Below are 27050 nucleotides of genomic sequence, written 5' to 3' on the forward strand. Positions count from 1 at the left end.
CACTGCTGCCTAGGGGTGTCTTCACTTTGAGATCATTAATTACTCCCATGTCGTTGCACAATACCAGGTTTGCTTTAGGCTATTCTGGTTGGCTTCGTGACATGCTTCTAAGAAACTATCCCAAAAACATTCAACAATCTCATCTATTTTTGCCCGTTTGATGTTTCTCGTCGAGATGTAAATTACAGTCTCCCATGATTATCGCCATATCTTGCTGACAAGCTCCAATTATTTCCTTTGTTCTCCACCCCACCATTTGGTTACTGTTAAGGGACCTATACACAACGACTCCATTCTGATCTACCTAAACCATTTCCAGGTCCTGGTTTTCTGAACGTAGGCCACCTCTCTATTGTGATACCCCAAATAACCAACGGAGCCACTCCTACTTTTTCCTTGCATCATGTCCTTTCTAAATATCCTGTATCCCTGAATATTAAGGTCCCAGTCCTTGTCCTCCTGCAGTCATGTCTCCGTAACGGATATCAAATCATACTTGGTAGTTTTTATGTGTACTACAGCTAACATCTTGGGCAGATGTATTCGTATTCCTGGCAACACCACTTACATTTTTGCATCCATTACTCATCTCCTTCGATTGCTCTACTTAAAATATAATATCTTCACCACTTAAACCTTACTACTACTTGCTGTCAGCACAACTTATTTCTCTGTACTGCTTAAATTTTCCGACCATTTGCCCTGCTGCTTAGGCTGCTTTATTTTCCAACTTCACTGCTTAGATTATCATAGCTTGCTACTTAAAATGCAAATTTTTCTTGTTGCTAAATTTAAGTACTTCCTTCAGTCCAGTCCTTTGCTTTCATTTGTGTATATAATCTACATCATGATGTATGTTTGCTCCTATAAACACGTTTATTTACAACACAAGGTTGTGTTTCAGAAGAAATTCTTTAATTGTAAAGTGTTTTGGGACACCCTAAGACTTAAAAAGGCACTACATGAACAGATGTTTTCTTATACATTAATATGTTCAATATAATGTTACAAATCTAATGATTCACTGAACAGTACTACAGTTACATATATATATTCATACAGATAAATCCACTTAGTTTTTGCAAAATCCGTGTGTTTGACATCTGGATACTTGTTTTAAATGTGGTGATGTTTGGACTGTTCATTAATGACAAAGGTAAGAACTTGTATGCTTGTGCCTAGCTATTACAAATCACAGATTTGATATTTAAGGTGGTGCAAAACTTTTAGTCAATACTATGCTTGTGTAACTGTTTGCAGTTTTGTAATGTTTGTTATGAACAGATTATTGCATTTTTTACCTAATAAAATTATAATGCATCATAATGACCAAGCAATATATTTTCAATACTTGGACTTTTTCACATAGGGAATGTTCCACAGCTACTTCTAATATATTGGAAGTACTGCTCTGATCAGGAATTATAAAATCAATTGATGTTTTTTAAAAGTCTGTTCATGATTGTCTGCGTTTGTTTTTGCTTTCTCTGTAAATCCATTCAGCATAAATTCAAAAGTTCCAGGTGCAACTCATACTCTAGACAACCTCCTGGTGAAGTAACTGTTGCAGATTGTAACCTGTACCAAAATGCAAAGCCGCTGATATTTTAAATTTGATTGAATTTTGCAAGTATGTATCCATATTTAAAATAAAGTACTGTTATTTTGAAGTTTAGTGAAAAGTTGCCTCCTGTTTGTTTATGCTTACTGTAAAGAAACCTGAGCACAGAATACCAATTACAAAACCGGAAATTATCTCCTGATGGTTCCACTGTTCTCATGGTGCCATCCCCAGTTAGACTGACCTTTTTGTTTCTTTCCTTCAGGGTCCCAGTTTTGTTTTAAATTTGTATGTTGCAATGGTTACCTGAGGTAACCAATGGTTACAGATTTCTTTTAAACTCGAGTGTTGCAAGATTCTTTGGAGTATCTCAACGAAAGAAGCTTTGGAAAATAGAATGTTCAGTGACCTTAATTTTTCTTCCAACTTTCTATTGAAAATATTAAACAGCCACCAGGTGATTATGGAGGTGCCATCCAAGATGGATGGAGATGGTAATCTGACGCTAAGGGAAGTTTCAAATTTCTGGCTTTGTACCAACTGAGGGGTGAGATTTTTGTTCCAATTTGGAACCTTGAATCTGCATCCAGATCTTTGGGTATCAGAAAGTGAATGGCACACAAAAGAAGCTTTTGTAGCTGTATGCTGAATAAAATGGGTAAAATAATAAATGCTAGGTGAAGCTACTGTTGTTGAGTCTGTTGCTACAGTAAAGCTGCATGCTATTTTTGCCTTTAGTATCTGGTGGAGAAAGACAAAGGAAGAAATGGAAAACAAAGGGTTAAAAATCAAAAAGCAAAGGAGTACAGAAGAAATACACAGAGTTTAATGACTTGTTTATTTTGAGGAGTGACTGTTGGTTGTACTACTTAGATCGTATGAGGTTTTGGTTGAAGTGATGTGAAGATATCTGATAGTGTGGCCATGTGAGTGCTGAAAATAATTTTGTGAAATGATGCTGCTATTATACATTCGCTGCTCATGAGAAGAAAAGGGGCCCTGAGGTTTAAGGCCTCACATTGAACTAAATTAAAGTATTTAATAAAAGCTTGGATGGCTTGGGTTTGGTTCCTGACAGATACTTTCAGTTGATGACACAAAACGTTTTCAAAAAAAATGTATATGGATGTTTTCTTTTTCCAGCAGAACATTTAAATTTTCTTCTCAGTTACATTGTGACATTGTTCCAAAATTGCATTCAAAATCTTTTGCTTGCTGGTGAGCCAAAGTTCTTTAATTACAAATTATGGTAATCTTTCTTTGTATATTTCCTATCCAGAACTGCAGTTCTGCCTCACTGAGCATTGGGTGATATTGATACATTAACTATGGATCTTTCCAACAAGGAGAAAATGCTTATACAGTTTTAGGCCTCTTAGCTAAAGAGGTTGTATCATTTTCACTTCTCTTATAGTCACCTTTTGTAGGGGTTGCTAAATGTTGATAAATACAAAATTGGCTTGATGACAGAAGACGGTGGTTGTAGAGGGTTGTTTTTCAAACTGGAGGCCTATGACCAGTGGTGTGCCTCAGGGATTGGTGTTGGGTCCACTGTTGTTTGTCATTTATATTAATGATTTGGATGAGAATTTAGGAGGCATGGTTAGTAAGTTTGCAAATGGCACCCAAGATTGGTGGCATAGTGGCCACTGAAGGAGGTTATCTAGGATGGCAATGAGATCTTGATCAATTGGGCCAGTAGTTTGATGAATGGCAGATGGAGTTTAATTTAGATAAATGTGAGGTGATGGTAGATCGAACTGGGGCAGGACTTACTCAGTTAATGGTAGGGCGTTGATTCATAGCTCCTTGAAAGTGGAGTCATGGGTGGTGAAGGCATTTGGCATGCTTAATTTCATTGTCAGAACATTTGAATACAGGAGTTGGGACGTCTTGTTGAAGTTGTACAAGACATTGGTACGGCCACACTTGGGATACTGTGTACAGTTCTGGTCACTATTATAGAAAGGATATTATTAAACTAGAAAAAGAGCAGAAAAGATTTACTAGGATGCTACCGGGACTTGATGGTTTGAGTTATAAGGAGAGGCTGGATAGACTGGGACTTTATTCCCTGGAGCGTAGGAGGCTTAGGGGTGACCTTATAGAGATCTATAAAATAATGAGGGGCATAAATAAAGTAGATAGTCAACATCTTTTCCCAAAGGTAGGGGAATCTAAAACTAGAGGGCATAGGTTTAAGGTAAGGGGAGAGATACAGAAGTGTCCAGAGGGACAATGCTTTCTTAGAGGGTGGTGGGTGTCTGGAACAAGCTGCCAGAGGTAGGAGTAGAGGCGAGTATAATTTTGTCTTTTAAAATGCATTTAGACAGTTACATGGATAAGATGGTATAAAGGGGTATGGGCCAAACATGGACATTCGGGACTAGCGTGGTGGTTTTTTAAAAAAAAGGGTGGCATGGCCAAGTTGGGCCGAAGGATCTGTTTCCATGCTGTAAGCCTCTATAACCATAGGATATTGGAGCAGAAGTAAGCCATTCAGTCCATCAAGACAGCTCTGCCATTCAACAAGATCATATCTGATATGGACCTCAACTCCACTTTCCCACCTTATCCCCATAACCCTTGTTTCGCTTACTCAATTAAAATCTGTCTGTTTCTCAGCGTTGAATATAATTAATGATCCAGCATCTATAGCCCTCTGCGGTAAATAATTCCATGGGTACACTACCCTCTGAGAAGAAATTCCTCCTTATCTGTCTTAAATGGCTGACCCCTTACTGAGATTATGACCTCTGGTCCTAGACTCTCTGACAAAGGAAAGCTACCTTTCAGCATCTACCTGTCAAGCCCCCTGAGAATCCTATATGTTGCAATAGGTTGCCCCTCATTCTTAATTTCAATGAGTACGTGCCCAACCTGCACAACCTCTCCATTAGAAAATCCCTCCATACTCCAGATCAACCTAATGAACTTTCTCTGGACTGCCTTAAATACCAGTATATCTTTCCTTGGATAAGGGGACCAAAAATATTCACAGTATTCCGGTTAAGTGCTTTGTGCCTTGTATAGGTGTGCTTTGTGTAGTGCCTTGTATAGATTTAGCAAGGCTTCCCTATTTTTATACTCCCATTCCCTTTGAAATAAAGATCAGCATTCCATTTGCCTTCCCCATGAACTGCTAAACTCACATGATAGCTTTTTGTGATTTTGTGCTTCTGCTTTCTGCAGTCTCCATGTTAAAAAAAAATCAACTCCTTTATTCTTCCTACCAAAGTAACTTCACATTTTTCTACATTATATTCCATCGGCCAAGTCTTTGCCCACTTGCTTAACCTGAAAATGTTCCTCTTATCCAAACTCTGTCTTTATTTTGGTCTCCAATTCTCCAGTATATACCCCAACACCATGTGCTCTTATCCTATTAAGTAACCTTTTGTGCAATACCTTACTGAACACCTTACGGAAATCCAAGTAATTACAATGACTGGAGCCCCTTTATCTATCTTGCTCTTTGCACCTCAAAGAATTCTTAGTAAGTTTGTCAGGCATGATTTCCCCTTCATGAAGCCATACTGACTCCTGGTTGAATATATTGTGCATTTCTAAATGCTCTGCTATTACATCCTTTATAATGGACTCAACATTTTTCCAATGACAGATTTTCCCAGTGACCTCTGTGGGGTTATTTGGAATTGCGAGCCCCTAGGTAACAAAGGCGACTTGAGCAGAGACTCTGACAGGAGACTGTTTTGAAGCATATGCACTTGGCAAAATTTGAAATTGTAAGATCTGTTGTAGCAATCATCTTCAGTATTTATATAAGGTTCAATCATGTTTTGATTTTTTTTCTTTTAGTGAATCGCCTTTGCCAGTGACGTCTCGTGTGTGTTTCGTAAAGTTTCATGATCCTGACGCTGTGGGAGTGGCGCAGCATTTGACAAACACAGTCTTCATTGACAGAGCTTTGATAGTTGTACCATACACAGAAGGTTTGTGTTTTATTGCTTGAGTTTTTTGAGCCCTTTATAACCTCAGTTGTACCCATTGGAACATTTTTCAGTAAATTTCAGTGTACCGGCATGCTAAACGTTATTAGTGATAGTGAAGCATTAACCTTTGGTGTACTGCCATCATTAATTACAAAACTGTAAAATGTTAAAGTTGCAGTGTATTTTGAGACATTTCTGAGGAAAACTGTCTTAACTTCTGACTGACTTCAGTGGATCCTTTAGTGATTAAATTTTGGGACTGACAGTTATGGACAGGACAGCTGCAATTAAAGATGGATTGCAATATAAAAATTAACTACTTTTGACATCAAATTTTTATTTATTAGATAACATTTTGGCTCTGGGTTTGCTGTTAGACCAAACTTGTACAGCACACATTATTGTCTTTCCATTGGTAATTACACAATGAGGTCACACATTAGAATAATATACCTCGATATAGTGTCAAATACTAAATGTTTCAAATTAATTGTAATTTCCCTACCATCATCCATCTTGAAAGTGTTATAATTGAGTAATACACTGTAGCATTAATATTTACTTAAATGATTTTCATGCTTCAGCTTATTGAAATTAGCTAAACATAACAAAAATACTTGATTATACTATCAAATTTGGAAGTAATTATATATTTTGTATGAGAAACCCAATTTAAGATGGAGGTAATAAGTGACGCTATTGGCGTTCTAATTATTATTGGAATTCATATGGGTATTTTCAAAACAATATTTATTTTTAATGCAGTACACCAAGGGTTGTTAACGGGATGGGATAACTTAGTCTAAAGTTTTTAAAAAGTTGGTTAATCCAGCTTTTTATATGTGCTTTTGTGAAGGTGGAGTTGTCTTTTTTAATAACCATATTGTTTCATAAAACCCAGAGTATCACCCAAAATAATAAATTCTTCTCTCTGTTATCTGTGTGTGTGATTTTTATAGTGGAGAAGGCAGTTGCAGAGCCCCTTCCCTGATGACTGAAAAAGTGGGTCCTCTGCAGCGACAGGGGATTCTAGGCAATTTACAAAAGGCCAGCAAGCATAAGAGTCCCCATGTGTTGTCCTGTTGTAATCATTTGTTCTTGTTAACTACCTTTTCTCTTCACTGTTTCTATATTTCTAGGCTTTGATGTTATCCAGTTTAGATTTTATGAAGGAAAGAATTCAGCAAACTAAGGGCAGGCTAAAAGAGAAATATATTGAAAGGGATAACGTACTATAGAGTAGGTAATTTTGGCACAATTTATTTTGGCTTGTATGAGACTAGAAAGTGATTGGTAACAATTCAATTTATAAATCAAATTATCCACTTGGAATGGCAACAGAAGGCTGTGTAAGCCAAAATGGCCTGCTTTATGGTACCTGCAATCACACATTATACTACACTGATTTTTTTATAAAATTCTCTCAGGGCTCTAGATCAGTTAGTACATCATGACTAAACTGCAAAATTCCTTTTTTTTCCCCAAAGTGCTCACTACATTAATAAGAAAATGCTTGGCCTAATAAAATGCCACCTAGTTTTGGTGCACTAAGCCAAGTGACTTAAGGAATTGGTTAAGATTAAAACATTTCTGGTTCGGTTAGAGAAATTGGTCAATTAATATTTTTTTAAATATTACCATTTTTGCAGAATTGAAACTTAAGTACCAATTGCCCTGTGTACTATGCACATCAAAATCTAACTTTTCTGGGGCCCTTTGTAGAGGTTTCTTTATTTGCATGATATAATTTGTGTGTGATTGTGATTTGTGCTGTAATGAAGATTTGGATTAGCTAAATACAATCAAGAAACACGGTAAGCAAGTAATATGTGCAATAACGTGCTCAGCTTGAAAAAGGACTTACAGCATGTCGGATCTCTTGTTTACTGGTAGACAATGGCTGTCAGTTGTCTTTCATTCTTCTGTCTGTTTTCCTTTTCCCTTTTTCTTTGTTCTTTCCCTCCTGTCAAATACCTCTTCCATCTGAGTATGAACGCCAAAGGTACATATGAACTGCGTAATAGATTTCATAAATCATTTAAAAGACAATCCTTTAGTTATGACAGTCGGTAGCATCTCAGTGATGTAAACGACCCTGATAACGCTATGCTAAGTGCATTCTGTTAATTTTATCAGCACTGCTCAGTACAGAAAGTGGAACCATTGCCTTTGTTTAACAGTGGTTTTTCTTTTTTTGTTGTTGTGTTTTACAGTTCTTTTCCCTGGTTCAGCCAGACCTATTTACCAGGCCCTGCTGAAAATACCACCCAACAGTTTTGCCTTCTGCAGCTAATCCAGTTTCTCTTAAGTGTCCTTTACTTGTTGTATGTTTTCTTGCTGAGGTGCTACACAGTATCTTTATACATGCAGTGCTGATAATTACTATTATCTGTAAAGGATAGAAATGCAGTTGGTGTATATATATATTTACAGAATGTCACTCTTGATTATGGGGCACTGGGGCACAGTGGCAAATTGATATCTAGTAACATTGCAAAAAAAAAGTGGTTCACTTACACAAAAAATAGCATTTAATATATAATGAGCAGTATGTTTCAGCTTGTTCATGAATTTCTCCTGTCTAATGGTAAGTTCTAAACAAGTCATAGTGAACTTTTTCATGATTTTGGTCCCTAAATCATAAACTTTTTTTTGTCTTGTGTATCTTGATTTTTCTGTGTGCTTTATAGTGAAGCAGCCGACACGAGTCGCTTGTTCATAAAACATCTTTTGAAAAGTTGAGAGCACAACCCCTGGAGAACCGACTGTGCTTGCTTACGTTTGGTTCATGACTAAAAAATCGAGTACAGGTGATAATATCTTGGCAGTGTTACAAAAAAAAGTAGTGTGTATTGTGATATTTATTTATTTTTTACTATAGTATATACTGATTTTTAGATTCAGGGCAAAAAAATCAAATTTTACATCTATGACATTTCATTCTAAAAGTTTAAAGGTTTCAGTTGTAATTAGTAAAACATAAAATCTATTTTAGCAAGATTATAAGTGTACTTTCTACAAGCTAAGGTGCTGAAACAGTGAGACCTTGTTTTGCTGGGTGTATTTGTGTAATGTATCAACTTGTGTGGGTTTGTTCTAATGCAGATCTGAATTTTTCTACAGGAGTCATTCCTGATGAATCTAAGGCTTTGTCTCTGTTGGCACCAGCTAATGCAGTGGCAGGTCTGCTGCCTGGAGGTGGACTCTTACCTACACCAAATCCTCTGACATCAGTAAGTCAGCTGTTCAATTGAAAATTAGTTCAAATAGTTCAATTTTAAGGGGATTAATATCTGAAGTGTATTTCCAGCGTTTTCTTTTAATTATTTTGAAATTGCAGCATAGGAAAGTGATCTAATAATGTGTGGGTGGTGGCAAATCCTGAAGCTATTAAGATTGTTGATGAAACGTTCCTGTCAGTTGATCTCTTTCTCCCCCCCCCCCCATTTCCATATAGTCCTGACTACTTAACATGCCCAATTTCAAAGTTGGCAGTTGCAGCCAAATCCTGTATGTTTCAGACAGATTACCCACCATTCTTGTCAACTTCAATGTATACACGCCCAACCTTTCCAACCTTCCCTCGTAGGATAACCCCCTCATCCAGGAATCAGTCGAATTAACATTCTCTAAACTGCTAATGGAATTATGTCCTTTCTTAAATGAGATCATAACTATGAAGTACTGTAAGTGTGGTCTCATCATTATCATATGCATTTGTAGCCAAGTATACCTACATTTATATTCCATTCCCCTTCCAATAAACGACAACATTTCTATTTGTATTCCTAATCATTTGTTGTACCTGCATACTAATTTTGTGATTGATGCACCAAGACACCCAGATCAGTCAGTACCTTGAGTTCTGCAATCTCTCCTTACTTGAACAACATGCTGCTTTTTTATTCAACCTGCCAAAGTGGACGAGTTCACAATTTCCCAAGTTGTACTTCATCTGTTAAAATTTTTGTCCCGTTAAGCTACCTATATCCCTTTGGCCACGATCTTACCAGCTCGCGGCGTTGGTTGCTCAGCAGGGCAAACTGGTCAGCTTGCATATAGGACGGCACAAACTGGTTCGGCATTGCACGCAATGTTCCATGTCTTGTTTTGCCAGTGAGATCGCTGGTTGTAAAGCCAATTGCGCAGGATTAACTGAATTTCAATCCTAGTAGTGTGACTGGGACAGCTGTTTCTGGCCTCCCAGACACTTTCCACATCGGTGAGAATCACTACTGGTCTCCACCAGCGGACACCATGCCGGGGAGATCAGAGGCCATTGAAGCTCCCGGGTGGTCAGGGCATGACTGGCTGTCCTTACCTGGTCTAGCCTACATGTGACTTCAGAACCACAGCAATGTGGTTGACTCAACTGCCCTCTAAAATGGTCTAGCAAGCCATTCTGTTCAAGGGCAATTAGGGATGGGAATAAATGCCGGCCAGCTAGTAACATCCATGTCCCACAAATGAATAATAAATAAAAAGAAAAACTGGGAAGATCGCAGCACCCCAAAACGGGTGTAGAACCTGTATTCAGATTTTTATGACTCTTCAAATTTTTTGGGCAAGTTCCGCCCCTTATGTCCTCTTCACATTTTGCATCTTTGTGTCATTGGAAATTTCACAACCATACATTTAGTCCCGTCATTGATACAGATTGTAAATAATTGAGGCACTTGCATTGATCCCTGTGGCACTGCACTCATCACATCTGGCCACCCTGAAAATGACCCATTTATGCCTACTATTTTCTAGCTAAACAATTCTGTACCCAAGCTAATATGTTACCCCCCCATACCATGAGTACCCCACGTTGATAATAGAAATCAGCATTTTCCCTATGACGGATATTAAGCTAGCTGACCTGTAGTTTCTTTCTTTTGGCTGACTCCTTTCTTGAATGGAGATGTTATATTCGTTATTTTCCAATCTGATGGGACCTATCCAGAATCTAGGGAATTTTGGAAAATTGAAGCCAATCCATTTACTATTTTAGCACACACTTCTTGTAAGACCCTCAGATGAAGTTCAGCAGGATCTAGGGACTTGTCAGCTTTTAGTTCTAATCATTTTCTCAGTTATCCTGCCCTGGTGATTGTAATTGTTTTAAGTTCCTCCCTGCCTTTCATTCTTGGTGCACACACACTCTTCTGGGATGTTACTTGTGCCCTCTATGGTGAAGATGGGTGCAAAATATCTGTTCAGTTCATCCACCATTTTCCATTATTAATTCCCCAAACAATCTGTAGTGGACCAATGTTCACTTTACCTTTTAAATAACTAGAAACTCTTGCTAGCCTTTTTATATTTCTAATTAACTTTCTTGGACTCTTAATTTCTCCCTCCTTTTTTTGCCATTCATTTTTTTTAATATCCTGTCCAATCTTCTAATCCAACTAATTTTTGTGGAATTGTACACTTTATTTTAATTTGATGCTACCTTTTAACTTCCTTAGCTGCCCATTGATGTCTTTTCCCTGGGGTCTGTCTTGCTCTGTATCTTTGCTGATGGTTACAAAATATCTCAAGTGTCTGTTGCTGCATCTCTGCTAACTTATCCTTTAACCTAATTTCTCAGCTGTCTTCATAATTGCCCTTATTAAGTTCAGCATACTAGCCTTTGACCCACTCTTCTCTTTCAAACTGAGTCTGAAATTCAATCGTGTTATGATCACTGCTATCTAGCTGTGCTTTTACTATATGAAGTTATTAATTTGCATCGATGTCAGTTTCATTGTTGGTTATGCTTTCAAGTACTCCATTTTTGGGCTGAACAGAAATGCTCGTTTTGGGTGGTTTTGTTTTGTTGCTTGTCCATATTTTTCTACCTTAATATATTTCCAAGAAAAGTAAGGTGGAATTATTTCACCTGTAAAGTTCAACTTTTGTTAATTAGCATTGTTCTCTTCAAATTACAGTTGGTATAATTAAAACAAGTGGAATTCATTCTTTAATTATGTTGTCTGCGGCAGGCATTTAACAGATTTTGTGTCAAAGTTGGAAGTATTCTTAGCTGCAGTAACATTCAGTTTGAGATTTTAAATATTTTTTGGGAAATATCTTATGTGCTCACTTATCAGACAATAGCTCTGACTTTGTTTTACATTAAATATCAATGATCAGCACCTGATTCTTGCAGTTTGACTTCTGAAACCATGTCCTCAGATTATCAATTGATTTCATATCAAAATTAATGGTTAAGAGGAGCGAAACTTTGCCCATTAGCAGTAGTATATAACTATGTATTAGGTCCTGAAGGTTGGTGTCTGTACCAAGAATGGGATTTGGGGAAATTCCCAGACTTATTTCTCAAATTTGAATTTGTGTCTTATGATTTGAGAGTCCAGGAACAATTTAGATGACCCAAACATTCTCGCCATCTTTTTTTGTAAGTTTCATGAAGGTGTCTTTTTTGTGTATATTTTTTGAAAATTTTCAATTTGCATTGAAATTGATGTGTCTGGGGTAGGGGCAGTTGATAAAGTATAATTGCATGGGATTTTTTATTGTTAGCACCAAGTGAAGAATGCAATTTTTATATTTATTCTAAATATATGGAAAGAATTTTAATATGTAAAGTTGGGTGTATTGATTTATGTATATTATACTTGGAAGCAATTTCAACAGTGAAATAATAACACACGAAATGTATTGCACTATATGAAAGTACATTGGATAAAGTGCCACTTTTTAGTTGCATATTGGCACCAGTATACTTAGTATCCCAGTGATAGCACTAGAAAATGCTTTTGCCTTCTAAAGCAGATAGTGATTATTTTTTGAACTTTTGGGAATAAACTTAACTTTCTCAAAATTCCATAGCACTTTTCCTAAATGCAGTTTAGACTAAAATGTGCAACAGTCATCAGCGTTGCTTCAAAATATCTTAATCTAATAGTTTGAGATTATTTGAATTCCCATTGGCTGGATTTTGCAGTCAGTGGCGATGCAAGTACATTCACCACTGATTGCAAAAAACAAAGGTTGATAAAGATCTAGCAATTTTGGTTTTCCCCTTTCCCTATGGTAGTTTAAATCTGGTACCTAGTTGGGGGATGGCTTGTTTTGCAGAAACAAGCAGATATATAGCCAATAAGATTGAAGTATTTTCAGTTAACCAGGAAATTATAAGCGCATAATATCTGATACTATTTTTTAACTATGAACATTTGAATGATTACATTGGGTTAAGATAGAAGCTCAAATAACTTCCCCTCCAGAGAAGGGTAGGGTCGCTGACAGCAGCTTCTGGATTTCTGCGTTATTCTGTGCATGTGTGGAATTTATATCTGCTGCCATTTTTCAGTGGAATAATGAAGACAAGTGCTGACAGTTTTGCCTTTGTCACCACAAAATCCAGGCCCCATGTTTTATTTTTGAGCCCTGCATTTGTATCAAACTGTAAATTGGTGTTTTCCATTTCGTATTTTACTTCAGATGCTGATAAACACTTGGGAAGGTGAGTGAGTTGAGATTGAATTCAATCTTGTACGTGTAGGGCACAAATTTTACTTTTTTTGATCAAAGATTATTTGACGAGAGAGGCTGACCTTTCTTAAAAGAGCATTAACAGTCTTCAATACTATGGATAAAAGCAAATTACTGCAGATGCTGGAATCTGAAACCAAAAGAGAAAATGTTGGAAAATCTCAGCAGGTCTGGCAGCATCTGTAAGGGGAGAAAAGAGCTGACGTTTCAAGTCCAGATGACCCTTTGTCAAAGCTGAGCTCTGACAAAGAGTCATCTGGACTCGAATCGTCAGCTCTTTTCTCCCCTGACAGATACTGCCAGACCTGCTGAGATTTTCCAGCGTTTTCTCTTTTGGTTTCAAATAATATGGATATATTTATCCATAAGTTAGACTTCCATCAAATGTAAATATGCACTCACTTGCAATACTTTGGAGCAGTACAGGAAATAAAACATTAAAGGCTATTTTCAGTTAAAGGTTTTGCACAAACAATTTGTTCAGGCAGCTCTTTTTCTTTAAACCAGCTCAGCAGTGTTCCTTTGGCTGCTACGCTTGGGAATGTTAATCCTGGTCTGGACCCAACTCTTGCTGCACTTGGACTGCCAGGAACAAACTTGAATTCACAGGTAAGTGTGGTGTAGCTGTAATGGAATGAGTGCTAAGATGGCAGTTGGCTGCTATTTTGACTTTGTACCATATGTTGATCAGTAGTCTAGCTTCCTATTAATGGAGCCGGTTTCTCTTAATGATGGATGTCAACAGGCAAAACCACTTTTAGTTGGTTACACTACTGCGTTTGTAGTTGTGCTATAGAGCCACTGAGTTTCCATCTCAGTCACTTGCCTCCAACTACTATACATCCAGATGTAAACAGTGGGATTTGTAGAAGTCAACTGTTGAACTAACTCACTCGAGTAGTAAGAAAGACACTATAATTGTTCCCAGAATTTCATGGGTTTTGGAAGAAAAATTGGCCTACTACTCCTTATCACTACACGGTGTCTCTTGATGAATGATCTGCTTGTCCTGACAGGATGGTGTTTTTCTATATGCATCACAGAAAAATGGTTGTTGAGAACTACTTAACTGTAATGTAACAGGACATAGCAAATAAATCTAGAATTCACACTACACAGTGACCATACTTTGGCTATCTCCCCATGACATCAATGGCATCGACATGTGACTCGACCCACAGAAATGTGGTCGACTCTATGAAATGGAATTAGGGATAAGCAGTAAATGCTGGCCCAACCAGCAACACTTACATTCCATAAGTTATTAGTGTGTGATTGAATACTCTCCATTTGCCTGGACAAGTTTGACCAGGGTAGAGCAGGCCGCTTGATTGACATTCCATCCATCACTTTAAATATCCAGTTACAATGATACAATGGCAAGTGTACTGCATACAAGATGCACTGAAGCAGTTTATCAAATCTCCTTTGATATTCCCATGACATCTACTACCTCAAGGACAAGGGTTAGCAGATTCACCTACATGCTCACCTCCAAATCACATATACCCTGACTTGGAACCATATCGCCATTCTTCCACAGTTGCTGGATCAAAATCCTTTAACTCCCTCTGTGGGTATACTTACACCATATGAAGTGTAGCAGTTCAAGAAGGCAGCTCACCACCATCTTCTCCAGGGCAACTAGGGATGGGTACCAAATCTGGCCTTGCCACTGATGCCAACATGTCATGAAAGAATAAAAAATGTTGACATGTAATATCCAACTTTCTGTGCCCTTGGCATTGCCCAAGACCTATTATTGCATTTGTGGTGGTCCAGTGGATATTGTTTCAATGCTGTATTCTCAGCGTGATATACTGTTAGCAAACTTTCAGTAACGGGGAGTCAACCAGTAACTGAGCTTTAAATCTTGTTGGCACTACTGTAAATTAAACATTTATAAAAAAAAACTCCCCAACATAAGTATAGTTTGTACTATATCCCCAATGACTAAGTGCAAGTTGCATCTTATCATCTGGGAAAATGGTTAATAATTTGTCACTGGAAATTAAATGAGGCTTGTGTCATGTATCCCATTAAGCTTCTGCATGCTTATTCCTGATGTGGTGTTCGTGTGGTTTTAATAAGTAGAGCATGTTTTGGGTCTGTACTTGGAATCTATAAAGACTTTGGTACAATTGCTGCAAAAGACAGGGAAAAGTTTGCCATCTTTTACGTCTCACTTCTTTCAGCCTAGTCCTTTTTTTTTGTTCCCTTGAGAGGGTATGTTTATGTAAGTAAATTTGAGAACCGCTGATCTGCGTTGTTCATGCTTTTCTAATGACAAACATAAATTTTCCAAAGCAAATGCAGAGAAGAAACTTGTTACAGCAAGTGAAATAAATTGAGGTAGAAACTTTGAAAAGAAGATTTCATCAGGAATTTGTGCGAAGAGCTGGGAATGAGTGTTTCCTATATCATAGTTGTCAAGCCTGGAATTTAACATTCTGCAGTGATATCTTTTTATTTCCAAAGTATGCTAGTAGATATTTTGTATATCTTGTAATATTTATTTTTTGTGTTCAGGTTACAGCAGATCAGCTTTTAAAGCTCATCACTCAAGTTGATCCAAAGTAAGTCAGATGATTGTTTTTATTGTTGAATTAATCCAGTGAAGGAAGGCATCAATGTTGTCTGCTACTGTTTGTCTCATTTTAGGTGCAGGGGATAATTTCCTGCATACTTTTGGGGAGGGGCGGGGGGTGCTTCTCCAATTGCCACTGAGGGTAAACTCTGCTGTAGTTCTAAGCCACACAAAATATTCCAGGCTCAATTCCTGGTCTGTGCTAATCATTAAAAAAAATTTCAGACTGGAGACCAGTTACCAGCGGTGTACCACAGGGATCAGTGCTGGGTCCTCTGCTATTTGTAATTTTTATCAATGACTTGGAGGAGGGGGCTGAAGGGTGGGTCAGTAAATTTGCTGATGACACCAGGATTGGTGGAGTAGTGGATGAGGTGGAGGGCTGTTGTAGGCTGCAAAGAGGCAAAGATAGGATGCAGAGCTGGGCTGAAAAATGGCAGATGGAGTTTAACCCTGATAAGTGCGAGGTGATTCATTTTGGTAGGACAAATTTGAATGAAGATTACAGGGTCAACGGCAGGGTTCTGAGGAATGTGGAGGAACAGAGAGATCTTGGGGTTCATATCCACAGATCTGAAGGTTGCCACTCAAGTGGATGGAGCCGTGAAGAAGGCCTATAGTGTGTTAGCTTTTATTAATGGGATTTGAGTTTAAGAGCTGTGGGGTTATGCTGTAACTGTACAGGACCTTGGTGAGACCTCATTTGGAATATTGTGGGCAGTTCTGGTCACCTCACTATAAAAAGGATGTGGAAGCATTGGAGAGAGTGCAGAGGAGATTTACCAGGATGCTGCCTGGTTTGGAGGGTAGGTCTTATGACGAAAGGTTGAGGGAGCTAGGGCTTTCCTCTTTAGAGCAGAGGAGGATGAGACGCGACTTAATAGAGGTTTATAAGATGGTGAGGGGGATAGATAGAGTGTACGTTCAGAGACTCTTTCCTCAGGTGGATGTAGCTGTTACTAGGGGCATAACTATAAGGTTCATGGTGGGAGATAAAGGAGGGATGTCCAAGGTAGGTTCTTTACTCAGTGGTTGGGGTGTGGAATGGACTGCCTGCTGTGATAGTGGAGTCGGACACTAGGAATTTTCAAGCGGTTATTGGATAGGCACATGGAGCACACCAGAATGATAGGGAGTGGGATAGCTTGATCTTGGTTTCGGACAAAGCTCGGCACAACATCGAGGGCCGAAGGGCCTGTACTGTTCTATGTTCTATTATTCATCAGCAGAAAAAGGCTACTCTCATTCCCCATTTTAGCCTGTAAGTCTATTTTCAAGAGCCCATCCAGTTTATTTCTTTAATGATTGATTGCCTCTGCTTCCATCCCCCTTTGTAACCAGTATTTCAGGTCATTACCACATTCATCAAAGAGTTGTACTTCATCTCCCTTTACATCTCTTGCCCAAACATTTAAGATCAGACAATAGCAACAGCTTTTCTTGGTTTACTTTATCTGTCATAAGCTTGTACACCTCTATCATATGTCCCCTGTCTTTGATCCGAGGAGAATGACCCCAGCTTCCCCAACCTAATCTTGTAGTCAAAATCCATCATCCTTGAACCATCTGATAATACTCTGCACCCTCTTATGGATCTTTGCATCCTTCCTAAGGTGTGCTGACCAGGGCTGGACACACTGCTCTAGTTGTGGCCTAATCGGAGTTTTATAAAAGTTCATCTTAATGCATTTTGTTTCATACATCTATTTATGAAACTCAATATCCCATATACTTTGGTAATTAATCTTTCAATATGTCTGCTACCTTCAAAGATCTATGCACATGCACCCCCAGGTCCCTTTGTCGCTGCACACTTACAGAACTATGCCACTAAGTCTATATTACCTCTCCCCTCTCTGTTACGAATGTACAAATTAGGAGCAGTAGTAGGCCACTGAACCCTGTGAGCCTGCTTCGCGATTCAATAAGATCATGGCTGATCTGATTGTAACCTCGGCCGCACACTCCTGCTTACAAACTTTTCACTCCCTTGTTAAAGTTCATTTATTAGTATCTCAAGTAGGCTTACATTAACACTGCAAGAAGTGTTACTGTGAAAATTCCCTAGTTGCCTAGCGCCTGTTCGGCTACACTGAGGGAGAACTTAGTATGGCCAATACACCTAACCAGCACGTTTTTCAGACTGGGAGAAAACTGGAGCACCTGGAGGAAACCCATGCAGACCGGGGACAACATGCAGACTCTGCACAGACAGTGACCCAAGCCAGGAATTGAACCTGAGCCCCTAGCGCTGAGAGGCAGCAGTGCTAACCACAGTGCCACCGTGCCAGTCAAAAATCAAGAATCTATCTAGCTGTACCTTGACATTATTTAAAGATTCTGCTTCCATTGTCTTTTGAGACTCGTGACCCTCTGAGGAAGGGAGGGGGGGGGGGGATCCTCGTCTCCATGCTAAATGACTGACCCCAACAGTGACTCCTGGTCCTAGATTATGTTTGGCTAAAACTCATCTCTTCTGTGCATTAAATTACATCTGACATTTGACTGCGCATTCTCCTGGCCTGCTACAATCAATACAATACAATTGGTATTCTCGTTACTTGCCACATGTCCCAAATTTAGTAACATCAGAAAGTTATGAAATTTTGCTCTATTCCAATATTTTTACTTGTGTCAAAAAGTGATCCTAGTATTGACCCCTGGGGAACTGTCTGCCACTCTCTAGTTTGAAAAAGAACCATTTGCCACAACTCGCTGATTTTTATCCTTAAACCTTTTATCCTAGTTGAAACATGAACCACAATTTTGCTAATAAGCCTTTAAATGGTACATTGTCAAACACTTAATCAGTATGGAGAACAACATTACATTCAACCTTCACTGTTACTTTCATCAAAGCATCCAATTAGATTAAGCAAGCAGTGTATATTATCAATCTCTTCAAGCTCTCTTTAACTCTTGATCTCTCCAATTGCCCGTTCATAAGAGCACTGCTGTCCTCCACATCTCTGCATTAGGGAAGGGAAAAATGGCCAGATTTCCTACTTGTAATTGCTATCTGCTAGCCACTGATATTAAGTGTATACATATATAGGCAATGGTGAGAACAGGATTTGTTGTGGTACTTTTGTGGTAGAATAGTCTGTTCCTCATCCACACCTCACAAGGATATTTTGGTGAAATATGAGTGTTGGTAGCTGAGGGACTTCAACTTGGTGAATGCTGGTGCCTTCAAGAGACATTTGAAATTGAAAATGTTGGTATTTTTCTCCCTCCACTTGATCATGTGGCATATTTCATATTTTCCAAAGGGCGTTTAAGTACATAAAGACTGGATAGAGCTGAGCAGCTTGTATGGCTCAGTAACCATTTCAACAGACCAGACCTGCTTGAAAAAGGAAATGTCAGTAGTTGATTAGTGAATGGGACATCCCAGCTAGGTTGCCATAAGACAGCACTGTCCAACCTTATTAGCAAGAACATAATGTGGTCAATCTGGAAACTAATACCATTTAGCTATTAAAGAATAAACTTGTGCTCCCAATCTGTTCACTATTTGGAAATTCTTCCCCAGCTGATTAAGTGAATTGACCATTTAATAACCATATTGTTTTATCCTGCCTTCCTTTTCATACATTTGTAAATTAAAAGCTGAATGTAATCCTAAATGAGATTTTTGCAAAAAAAAGTTTTGGTTAGCGAGCGGCACTATTTTTCTCAGGTTAAACCATGCAGCAGGCGCCATCGTGAGTCCAGCCCTGAAATCTGATACCTCTTCAAAGGACATCGAAGAAGCAATGAAGAGAGTTAAAGAAGCACAGTCACTGATCTCAGCGGCTATAGAAACTGGTAATATATTATATCTGACGTTATATTTATATAGCTTAGACTTAAAATAGAGTTGAGTTAAGGTGTAGTAGAGCCACATTTGTCTTGTGTTCAGTTTTGTATAACAGTTGGATCAATATCCATATTGTGCTAATTATGTGGACATAGCTTGATATAAAGTCCTCCGTGTAGTAACATAAAAAATTGTGCTTTTGTTTAATTGAGTAACAATTTTTTCAATTGTTAATTTTCTCATCAAAGCTCTCTTGATATTAATAAGCTATGGGTGCATTACTGGTCAGTGCAGTAACTTGAATTCTTGTATATTTCAGTATAGCAGATAGCTGAAAGCAGAATGTATTCAATATTTTGGCAACTAACATCTCTCTTAAATCAACTATATTGGCATAGGCATTTAAGCTTTCTATTTTGTGAATGGAATGCAATTGGTAACAATAGCAGACATTTAACGGCATCAACAGTGCAACAAAAATGACTACTTCATATTTCCAAGTAATGCCATGTTTGTTGGCTGTTTCCAGGGTCTTTTAAAGTTTAGCAGGTGATTCTTTTTTTTAAAAAAACCTATGTTCTTAGCATGGAAAGTGTCAACACTTTGGATTCATTCAAGTATTGCAGTGCATGTTAAATTGGTTCGTGTTATACTTTTAAGTTACTAATACCAAAATCCTATGTGTTTTCTATGAACTGTTAGGTTCATGTGTTTGTTTTTTAACTGAAGCAGCAGTGGCATTGTATATTCTGTTACTTTTGAATTCTGACAATATTTTGGCTTTTGTATTTCAGACAAAAAGGATGACAAGAGGAAACATTCTCGATCGAGGTCTCGTTCACGCAGGCGGCGGTCCCGTTCCCGATCGAGGCATAGGTGAGTGAGAATAAGGGAAATGTTCTTGTTTACATTGAGAATTTTGTTGGAAAGGGTGGTGGTTTGGATGAGCAATTTATCACATTGTGGCAACTCAGTTTGTCTGTTTACTGAAGCTCATGGTGAGAATTCAACAAATACATTTCCTTGCTGATGTGCAGATTTAAAATGTTTGACTTGCAATAACTTGGGTCTATTTTGTCCAATAATAAAGCAAGTATGAAACAAAATATACCTCGGGATACAGTGGGGGGTGGGGGTGCATAGGCGGACAGGTCAGGTGAGTATTCATGTGTTTTACAGACACTGGTTCATTTGTTTGAACATTATTGAGAGGATGCAGGTGATATTTAAGATGCAGGCAATATTTAGTCGTGAATGCAGAAGTGAAACAGCCAGGAAGTTGTGGGAACAAATAACAGTGCCAAAAAGTGGAGTCCTACATTGAGTTTCAGGAGCACAGGAGGAATTTAAAGGAGCAAGACCTCAAAGGTAGTTATCTCTGATTTACTGCCACTGCCACACATTGACTAAAAGCAGTGGATGAGAAAAATTAACGTGTCTAAATAAGTAGAGCCAGACTTTTTGGGGGGGGGGGGGGGTTGATTCTTGAGATATGGGTCAGGGTGGATGGGTTGCAGATCTACCGGGCCAGATTTAATGTCCTTGCAGGAAGGTTACCATGCTGTGAGGAAAGATTTAAACTTATGGCAAGGGGTTGGGGAGAAGGATGAAATTATAGAGAGAAGTAAGATGTTCAACATAGGACTGGAAGAGGCAAATAATACTAGAATAATTTGGAAATAAAGGAGGATCAGATCGGGCAAATGCAAAGCAGTCCAAAGATGTTTGGAGTGCATGTAGTAGCATAATGAAGATTGGTGCACCGCGTGCTCAAGTTGGCAATAACAGACCTTGCTCAAAGTGGCAAATTAAGAATTCAATATCTAGGCTGTAAGGTATTCAGGGACGATATGAAAGTTTAAAAGTGCGGGTGTGAAAAGCTGTTTTAACATTGGCGAGGAATGGTGTAGTTGAGGGATCCCAAGACTTACTCTTTAAAATAAGGAACAGTAGTGGAGTTGTCTGTATAATGTAGGTCATTAAAAAATGTTGCAAGTTGGAAGACTAAATTTGCTGGCAAATTTAATGAAATGCGAGAACTGGAGAAGTAAAAATGGGTGACTTAGACTGGGATAGTAACGGGGAAAAGAGGGGGGAATAGACTTGAAATGTGTACAATATTATTCTTCCAAGGTATGTAGATGCCACTGGCTATGCCAACACCTCCATGTGCTGTGTTGCTTGGAGGGGAAGTTGGAGCTGGTGGTGGTGGTCCCACACATCTGCTGCCCGTTATTCTTGTAGGCAGTGGAGGTCGTGGGTTTCTCTGGTCCAATGAAGAAGGAAGCAGTACTGGATCTATTTCTGGGAAATGAAATGGAGCATGTTTCAGTGAAAGAGCTGGCACAATACTTGCGAGTACTTGTGAAGACGGGTGCATTCTGTCAATTTAAGAGTATGGAGAAGATAATATTAGATTCAAAAATAGAGGAAGTTGTTAAATGTTTTGGTCCTCAAAAGTAGAAAGGTTACCTGATTTGGACAGAATGTGTTGTGTCCCAGATTACTGAGGGGAAGTAAGAATGGAGATTGGACAGACTTTGGCCCCAATTTTCCAGTCCCCATAAATGAGCGTGTTGACAGAGGACTGAAGGATTCCATATGTCATATTCCTGACTTTAAAAGAAAATAATGAGCCTATGATGGTGGGGAAATGTAAGAGATTGTAGTCTAGAATAAAATTAATGATCACTTGGAAAAGCATGGGCTAAAAAATGTTACTTGAAGCAACAGTAGGATAGCAAGTGTTTAGCAAATTAGCACAAAATAAACTTGGCAAAATTGAGACCCGTGGCATTAAAAGGATTAACAGCATAGGTCCAAAATTAGCTAAGGGACAGAAAATAGTAGTGGTGAATGGTTGTTTCTCAGATTGAGTGAAGTATATACTGGTATTCCCCAGAAATCAGTATTAGGACCACTGCTCATTTTAAATATATATTAATCATCTTGACTTGGCCATAAAGGGCATTTTGATTGTAAGAATGAGGGGAGACAATATAAACTGAATAGTACAGTTTTAATCGATTTGCAGGTGCAGAGACACGAGGTATAAAAATCTTTGTAAGTGGGAGGATAGAAAGCTGTTCGCGCATGAGAGTACAAAAATAAAGTTGTTACACTAAACCTTTTTGAAATTCTGGCTGATCTTGCCTGGAGTATTATGTCCAATTTTGAGTACCTATGTTAGGAAAACTAAGGCATTTACATGGTCTAGGCAGGTGGAAAAGCAGTTGAGTGGAATTAATTGGACAACTACAAAATGTTGTATCATTCTGTGCACTTTATCACCTGTATTGCATAAAAGTAAAGTCACCATAGTCACAGATAACCATCGGCTGCTCTCCCCTTTGAGGAGAAGAGCTGATTGGTGGTGATTTAAACTGAGGATCCACCACACCTGAGGCAACAGGCAAGGTTGAGAAGGCAGGCCTTCATGAATAAACTCAAGCTGGTACTAGAGTTGAACCTGTTCTGTTGGCATTGCTCTGCATTACTAACCAGCTGTCCATCTGACTGAGCTAAACTGACCATGGTTAATTGATGATCCGTGTAGAGTTTCAATAACCTTTTACACAATCTCAGTTTTACATCAACCAAACTTGTGGCATAAGCAGGCTTTTATGCCTGTTACCATTTTGACATACAAGATTCTGGTCTGATAGAGAAACATACCCACATTAGTTGCTTAGTCTATTCCTTTCATTGTAAATTTTCACAGTAGCAGACTTGATATAGAAATATTTTATCCAGCTCCAATTTTGCAGGCATTTAGCAAAGACATTGCACGTTCATATTTTTCTCTTATTTGCATTTAAACCACTCCGCTTTGAAGGTTTTTCGGGGCTTTCAACACCCATGCTATTCTTAAAGTTATGCGAACTTATGTCCACTATTTTTCTCTGTCATACTATTTCAAAGAACTCCATAAGGTAGGTCGATCGGCCCTTTAGAAATTCATTCAGGCTGGCCTTGATTAATTGATATTTCATTCAGCATTATAGTCTCTAGTTTTGTCAGTAACTTACGAAAGAACAGCTAGTCTATAAACGAGTGCAGTGGCATGTGCTATTTCCATGGTCACACCCACTGCTGTTTTTTCTCTATTTTCCGTCAGGATGCACACGTCAAACCTTAGTCATTGGGATACTTTTATATTTGAGTAACTTCTTTAGTAATTAACTGTTCTAAATGTGTCTTAGTTTGACATCTCACATTTCTATTCTTCCACTGGACCCCAGCTCTTCTTTCCTTCATTAGAATATACTTTGCACTCTGATAATATTATAATTAAGAATGATTAGCTTGGAAGACCTTCCATCTGATAACATTCCAGCTAATAGCCTTTTCTGTCACACCTGTTTGAAGTTGATGTTCACACTACAAGTTTAACCCATTTGTACGATTAAGCTTGTGTTTTATAATTTGCTTTAAGCAGTGGTTTCTACTTTCCAATTATTTGTGTTGATCTATTCTTTAAACACATTTTGTTACATTATGGTGATGTAGGTTTATTTGTACTTGACACAGCATATGCTTTTAACAGGCGTTCCAGGAGCAGATCTAGAAGGCGTTCGCATTCAAAGTCTAGGAGCAGGCGGCGATCACGAAGTCCAAGACGAAGACGGTCGCGCTCAAGAGAGCGAAGGCGATCGAGAAGTATATCAAAGTCGAGGTTTGTTACAGATTTGTTTCAATTTTTGCTTTTTATGTAAGCAATTTGTTACAATTCTTCTGGTTTCTGTCACTGAATTAACATGGATTTTAAAGGATTTATTTTTAGTTGAACTGTTTGTGCAAGTTATGTAGAGTCACTTTTTAGCAAAAATTTTGTTTCCTGAATACGTTTTAGAGAAAAAAAGAAGGAAGAGAAAAAAAGATCAAAAACACCCCCCAAAAGCTACAGCACAGCCAGGCGGTCTCGCAGTCCCAGCAGGTATGCATTCAAACAGGGCACTTTTATGAAGAAAAGGTTTGGAAATGTGGGTTAAAGAAAATGAAGATAGGGTTGCATTTCTTTCTCCAGCTCCCATCATTTAGTAGATCACTAAAGAAGCGTGTTTTAGAACCTCAAGTGGAACATTTGGGGTAAGATCTTGTGTTGCTCAATGGCATATAACATTGAAATGCAATGTGCTATTTGGTGTGTATCAATGTCTATGTCCAATTGGAAATAGAATTTAATAATTTGTCTGTTGTACAATTTGAAATGAGGTGGAGATGCTGAGGTAGGTACAGTAAGAAGTCTCACAACACCAGGTTAAAGTCCAACAGGTTTATTTGGTAGCATGAGCTTTTGGAGTGCTGCCCCTTCATCAGGTGACTCACCTGATGAAGGGGCAGTGCTCCGAAAGCTCATGCTACCAAATAAACCTGTCGGACTTTAACCTGGTGTTGAGACTTCGTACTGTACAATTTGAAAGAAATTGTGATATTTTCCAAAAACTTGTAAAATGATTTGTGCAGTTACAGCTGTCTTTGTGATCTCTTATTTTTTCTTCAGTGGTCAGCACTTTATTTCTGGAAAGTTTTTTTTACGAGGACTCGCCTCAGTGCAGTTTCCTACCAGCCCAAATGGAAAGTGAAATTTACTTTGGAAACTGGGCTGTTGATGTTGGTCATTGGTATTTTTCTTAGACCTTAACCTTGTGATATTTTTCTAGCAACTTTGTACCTATTTGAAAAAAAATTGTTGAGTGATATTTTGACTGTTTTAAAAGTATAAACTGGGAGCAGGGTTGGGGCAATGCAAATAGTTGCGATCTGTGTTTATATGACACGTGAGTGCAGGATTGTTATGCAAGAGTAATAGAAAGCTAAAATTAAAATGTTTCTTTTGACAGAGACAGAGAGCGAGAAAGAGAACGAAGGCGTAGAAGAAGTAGGACTATTTCAAGATCCCCAAAAAAGTCAAGATCACCCAAGCGGAAACTGTCGCGGTCACCATCCCCTAGAAGGTAAATGTTTCAGACCTGGACTTTGTTTTAAATTACTACTATTAATGAATTGATCTATATCTGTGTAGTTCATGTAAATGCATCTTTGTTGGAGTTTGTACTTTTTAGAATACTGCCTCCTGCATTGTAGGCATTCTGTGATCTATGAAGTCCCCGATCAATTTCTGTTATGAATAGAACGTCAGTGTGCTTGTAGTTTGGCTCAGCGGTAACATTGTTAATTTAGTTAGAAGGTCTGGATTGTAGTAGCATTTCAGCTTGTGACGTAGGCTGGTACTTTAGTTCGGTATTGGAAGTATTATATTTTTCAATGAAAGATTAAGCCAAAGTCTCAACTGCTTTGCTTTTCTTTGTTTTGTCCCCTCCCTTCCCTTTCTCCACAAAGGAAAAATTACACTTTTCCTTGTCTTAAATAGAACTTTGAAGATGTCGACCAATTTAATTTTTCAGGCACAAGAAAGAAAAGAAAAAGGACAAAGACCGAGACCGAAGCAGAGAAGTAGAGGAAAGGGAGAGATCGTCTAGCAAAAAGAAGAAGAGCAAAGACAAAGAGCGAGAGAAGGAGAGGGAGAAAAAAGCAGAAAGTGAAAAGGGAGATGTGAAGGTAAATCAGAAAGTGTACAGAATATTAGAAAAGGTATAATCTCCCTTTCATAAATTTGTACTGCCTTGAATCATTACTGTTCTATGGGAGTATGAGGTTCAAAATTTCAGTTAGGTAATTTTACTTTATTGAATTGGACAACGGTATTCAAAGTTTCCTACTTTATGCAGGTTACAAGAGATTATGATGAAGAGGAACAAGGATATGACAGTGAAAAAGAAAGGAAGGAAGAGCAGAGAGTTTCTGAATCTGGAGTGTCCCCAAAACTGAAAGAGTTAGCACAACCAAGCGACAAAGAAAGTACAGATGTTGTTAAAGAGTCAAAGGTCAATGGCGATGACCACCATGAAGAAGACATGGACATGAGCGAATAAATTTAGTGAAAGCTGATTTATATTCCTAATGTGAAGTGATTATTTTTAGCAGTGCTTTCTGTCAGAATTGAAGTGTCGCCCTTCTGTTATATTTTCTACAATTAGAAAGTGGTGACCTTGGCACCTGCCTTGTTTAACACAGTTTGTGAAAGAGGTGTACAGATGACTTGGTTCAGGAAGTGAAACTGCACTTCTAATAACATCAGATTGGTGTGCCAGTAAGAAGCTTTTTCTGAAATGTATGCAGGGATCTCCTTGACGAGAGTAGGAACCTCAGTAATGTGTAATATTTGTCTAAAGAGACTCAACCAATACTGATGTAGATAGTTACATATCCTATGAGCCTTGTGACTGTAGATTTGAGTTCCTGTAGTTCACTGTTTATTTGGCATTCTTAGTTTTAAGTGGCTTTGTCTGCTTTTGTATGTAGCTCTACTAAACGTACTTTGATATTCCCTGCTCTTCAACTTATCACTCGTGTATTGCACATTTTTCAAGAGTGGGCATCTGCACAAACTGGATTTAATGTGCAAAGTCTTGTGAGGAAAATAGTTTTCTTTACCTTGATACTGACATGTCTGTCAGTTTAGCAATTTTGGCTGCAATATGTGCCATGGTCTTGTACAGTTTATGAAAACCATTTCTGTTTTACATGTGAGCTTTGATAATAAAAGCTATTTTAAAGCCTGGTACAGATCCTGCTCATTTTTTTTGTTTAGAGCTT

At 38.3% G+C, this 27050-nt stretch overlaps 1 protein-coding gene across 3 annotated transcripts; it reads left to right on the forward strand.

Annotated features, from left to right (window-relative positions):
• The first annotated feature begins 777 nt into the window (after positions 1-777).
• On the forward strand, positions 778-27018 carry srsf11 (serine and arginine rich splicing factor 11). 3 transcript variants are annotated; one of them, XM_078218454.1, is made up of 13 exons: positions 778-1630; positions 5381-5514; positions 8205-8324; positions 8638-8747; positions 13510-13611; positions 15532-15578; positions 19272-19399; positions 20186-20267; positions 23938-24066; positions 24244-24327; positions 25235-25348; positions 25799-25952; positions 26123-27018. In XM_078218454.1, exons 3-13 carry the CDS (start codon positions 8303-8305, stop codon positions 26324-26326), a joined length of 1176 nt encoding a protein of 391 aa, XP_078074580.1. In that variant the 5' UTR covers positions 778-1630; positions 5381-5514; positions 8205-8302; the 3' UTR covers positions 26327-27018. The 3 variants fall into 3 exon arrangements, with proteins under 3 accessions (XP_078074580.1, XP_078074579.1, XP_078074578.1); XM_078218453.1 differs by lacking the exon at positions 778-1630 and having other exon boundaries at positions 2652-5514; XM_078218452.1 differs by lacking the exon at positions 778-1630 and having other exon boundaries at positions 4188-5514; positions 7728-8324.
• The last annotated feature ends 32 nt before the right edge of the window (positions 27019-27050 follow it).

This window comes from Mustelus asterias, chromosome 8, assembly GCF_964213995.1.
Source record: "Mustelus asterias chromosome 8, sMusAst1.hap1.1, whole genome shotgun sequence".
In the NCBI taxonomy this organism is placed as follows: Eukaryota; Metazoa; Chordata; class Chondrichthyes; order Carcharhiniformes; family Triakidae; genus Mustelus; species Mustelus asterias.